At 39.3% G+C, this 4,184-nt stretch overlaps 1 protein-coding gene across 2 annotated transcripts in view; it reads right to left on the reverse strand.

Annotated features, from left to right (window-relative positions):
* Positions 1-1,681: 1,681 nt before the first annotated feature.
* The window catches only part of LOC107749444 (gastrula zinc finger protein XlCGF8.2DB-like), a 13,165-nt gene continuing 10,662 nt past the window's right edge, over positions 1,682-4,184 (reverse strand). Inside the window, exons 1-2 of one of the 2 annotated variants that reach the window (XM_016564613.1) lie at positions 2,923-2,993; positions 1,682-2,835 (exon numbers count right to left, since the gene is read on the reverse strand). In XM_016564613.1, the coding sequence (XP_016420099.1) occupies positions 1,739-2,835; positions 2,923-2,944 (1,119 nt within the window). In that variant the 5' untranslated portion in view covers positions 2,945-2,993 and the 3' untranslated portion in view covers positions 1,682-1,738. Of the gene's footprint in view, positions 2,836-2,922; positions 2,994-4,184 lie in introns of those variants that run through there. The other variant, XM_016564605.1, reaches the window with a different exon arrangement.

Consider the following 4,184-nt stretch of genomic DNA (forward strand, 5'->3'; position numbering starts at 1 on the left):
GCTGTTATCTCCGCCTACTGGAAACTTTTTCAGGCTTCTGATTGGCCAACATGGCTTTACAGTTGAGATTATATCGCCACTGGTTGGCTTGGCATGCTCTTGACAGTGCTTCATAGCATGCGTTTGCGTTTTCATGTGGACGTTGATTTTTTTAAAAACGGAAGGAGGAAAAACTATAAAATTTATAAAAAATACCCGTGTACATGTGGACATGGCCTAAATGATACAACACTGCCTTCTGGCGGAAATGATGTGACACAGCAGTAACGCACAGAGACCTCAGCTTGGAACTATAATCTAATTACTATTTTGGAAATTATAACGTGTTAAATTACTCCATTGCTAAAAAAGTAATCAAATTAGAGTAACACGTTACTAAGTAATGCATTACTGCCCAACACTGGTAATGGCTGTAGGACTCGCCTCTGGAGTCAAGGTTGCATGGCTTTTGAAGGGGTGTCTCTGAACAGTCAATCACACATGTTGTATTTGGGAATTGTTCTCATAAACAGTGAGGCATTGTTGCCTGGATTGTCTCCCTGGGAAGCCATGGTATGCAATCCCTCATGTTCTCCTCCATGATGACAAGCCAACACGAAATCACCTTGCTTACGATGGACTGAGAAACACCAAACCTTTCAGCAAGATCACCCTGCAATAAATTAAGACGCAGCTTCATCATCAGGAGCTGATCCCAAATATGTAGCTGGAAGCTGTTGATGTATGTATTGGTCAGGGCCGTTTCTAGCCAATTTGACGCCCTAGGCGAAATCCCTATTGGCGATTCCCTTTACAGTTACTGCTATCATAAGAATACACCTATATGTAGGTTTAAAATTCTACAAAAGGCACATTTAATGTCCAACAACGAATGTTTTTTTTTAGAAGCTTTTATTTGGTTCATCTAAGGTCAAACAGAAAGTAACAATAACATAAATATAGTAATATACTATAAATAATAGATATACACATATCTACATATAACATACAACCATACATTAACAACAAATATTTTAGCAAAACGCATATTTGACTCAGAATGATTGCGCTCCGTCTGTTTAGCGTGCATGTGCACAGCAGCATGGAATATGCAGCAAAATGGATATATTTGCATAACTTTCTAACATTTACAGAGGAAAAATATACTTGTGACATGTCAGTTATGCACTGAGGAAAACACAACATCTCAAATGCATTAAACAGCACAAATATATTTTGGTGGAACGATTTGATCCATGATCGACATTAAGGGCTGCTTAAAGGGGTCATATGATGCTATTTTAAAGATCATTATTTTTACTGATTTTCTTCTTGTAAGAGAAAATGATGGTTCTGTTAAACACCTGGAGGAGTTGCAGTTATATACACCAGTTTGGGTTAATTAAAAACGAACATCTTTAACACTGTGATTTAACACTGTCACCAAGATGTAGATAACACCAGCAGTGCTATTTTATACACTTATAATGTTAAAATAACAGCAACACGGTGTATTTTACACTGTCTTTGGAAATATAACAGTAATGATTTTGCTGTGTACGGATCAAATTAATTCAGGTCTATATAGCCCCCCTTCAATCCAATCGAAATTGCATTTGGATCGAGCTTAGTCAGACTGATTGAGGTGTTTACGGCTTTTCATGGATTACTAATGGATTATTTGGGTAAAACGCAGCTAGTGATGGCACACTTCTCTCCAGTTATTACATGATGCATAAGGTTTTACTGTCTGTGAAAATTATTCCATATTGACAACATCTAAAACAGTTCTCTTGAAGTGAATCTTCACATGTTGATTAAGGTTTACTTTACGTCCGAAACTCTTTCCACACCGATCACACGTGAACGGCTTCTCTCCAGTGTGAACGACCATGTGACTCTTAAGAGATCCTTGTCGTGAGAAGCTCTTCCCACACAGTTTGCAGTTGTAAGGTTTCTCTCCAGTGTGAATTCTCATGTGCTTTGTAAGGTTCCCGTTGTGACTGAAACTCTTAACACACTGAGAGCATGCGTAAGGCTTCTCTCCAGTATGAACTCTCATGTGAGTCTTGAAGCTTACTTTATGACTGAAACTCTTTCCACACTGATCACATATATAGCCATTCTCTCCGGAGTGATTTTTCATGTGAGAATTTAGGGTTTCTTTTAGTGCAAAACTCTTTCCACACTGATCACATGTGAATGGCTTTTCTCCAGTGTGAATTCTCGTGTGTTTTAAAAAGCTCCACTTCTGAGTGAAATGTTTTCCACACTGTTGGCAGGTGAAAGGCTTCTCTCCAGTGTGAATTCTCATGTGTTTTAAAAAGCTCCACTTTTGAGTGAAATGTTTTCCACACTGTTGGCAGGTAAAAGGCTTCTCTCCAGTGTGAACTCTCATATGGGTTATGAGGTGCCCGCTTTGACTGAAACTCTTTGCACACTGTTGGCAGGTGAAAGGCTTCTCTCCAGTGTGGATTCTCATGTGGCTTATAAAGTTACCTTTGTGACGGAAACTCTTTCCACACTGTTGGCAGGTGAACGGCTTCTCTCCCGTGTGGATTCTCACGTGGCTTATAAAGTTACCTTTGTGACGGAAACTCTTTCCACACTGAGGGCAGGTGAAAGGCTTCTCTCCAGTGTGAATTCTCATGTGTTCATCAAGGACTTTTTTTCCACAGCAACTCTTTACACACTGATGGCAGGTGTTAGATTTGGTCTTCTGGGCTCTTTTTCGTGATGAAGTCTTTTTAGTCTTTATGGATTTTTTTCTAGTTATAGAATTACTACGTTCCACATACTGATCCTTCTCCTCGATTTCATCCAATTCTTGTCTCTCCTCTTTCAATGACAATAGGTCTACAGTGGGAAAAATAAAAATAAATACATGTTAACCTCACACTGTAAAAAGTGACAGTAACATACTGTTTTCCATTAAAATTATACCATACCGTAAAAAACAAAGCATTCTGGGAAATTTTTACCAATTCCATTTACTGCTTTTTTCTTTGTTGGAAGGGAAACCAGTAAATTTTACTTAAAGGGAATTAATTATTACATTTAAAGTGAATTTTGACAGAAACATTGGGTCTCTGTGACGAGTGGGGGCGGGGCCGAGAGCCGTGGGAACGGAGTGAGGCCGGTGGAGTAATTGATAATGAGCGACACCTGCACCACTCACCGGTCTCGAGTCCCACGGAGGAGCTCCGGAAGGGTAAAAGGAGGAGTTACGACAGTGAAAGACGAGAGACGGGTGAGTGGTGCAGGTGTCGCTCATTATCAATTACTCCACTGGCCCCGGCCCCACTCGTCACAGTCTCATTCACTAATAATTGCATAGATTGATTTGTATTTGTACGCACAGGTTAACTTCTCACGAAAAATCTCCTCCTAATTCACAACACATTCGTACATTAATTTATTCTTAACATTGTTGAGTATTCTAAACGAGCGGCCGCGTACACGAGGATTGCATAAAGCACAAACATCAGAACAATGTTAAGAAAAATTTTTTTTCCCTCAAAATTAATTTTTTGGCATACTCGCCCGATCCTCAAGCAAGGCCAAGTGTGTCATTCTCACCAGTTCTCACAATAAACTCCCAAGACCCAGCTTACAGACCTCTCATTAGCCAGCTGTACATGCAGGTATATCTGCGTTATTCAGAGAAACTTTACAGCTGACGTTATAATGCAGCTTTTCTCACTCGTCCACTGTATATGATGGAATGCATTTAAGATTAAATTAAAATTTAATATTTAATAATTTTATTATATTCAATTCAACTTTATTTGTATAGCGCTTTTCACGATACAAATCGTTGCAAAGCAGCTTTACAGGAAATTAAGTTTCTACAATATATTTAGTAGTAGCTTATCAGTGGTGACTATGGCAAAAATGTACGGTAAAAATTATAATAAATATAATTTATATTTATATACAGTATCTCACAAAAGTGAGTACACCCCTCACATTTTTGTAAATATTTTATTATATCTTTTCATGTGACAACACTGAAGAAATGACACTTTTAAGGCTGATTTATACTCGACGCGTCCTCAAGTTCGCTTAAGTGCGCGCGGCAAATATGACGTCTTCGCGGTGTTGCCGGAAGTTCGCTTTGAGTGCGCGCGACGTCGTTTCGCGTGGCGGTGTGCGCAAAAGCTTTTGTAACTTTCCGCGCAGCTCCGCTTCCGAAGATGCACGAG

Source organism: Sinocyclocheilus rhinocerous, unplaced genomic scaffold (assembly GCF_001515625.1).
Source record: "Sinocyclocheilus rhinocerous isolate Xijiao unplaced genomic scaffold, SAMN03320098_v1.1 scaffold1604, whole genome shotgun sequence".
Taxonomy (NCBI): Eukaryota; Metazoa; Chordata; class Actinopteri; order Cypriniformes; family Cyprinidae; genus Sinocyclocheilus; species Sinocyclocheilus rhinocerous.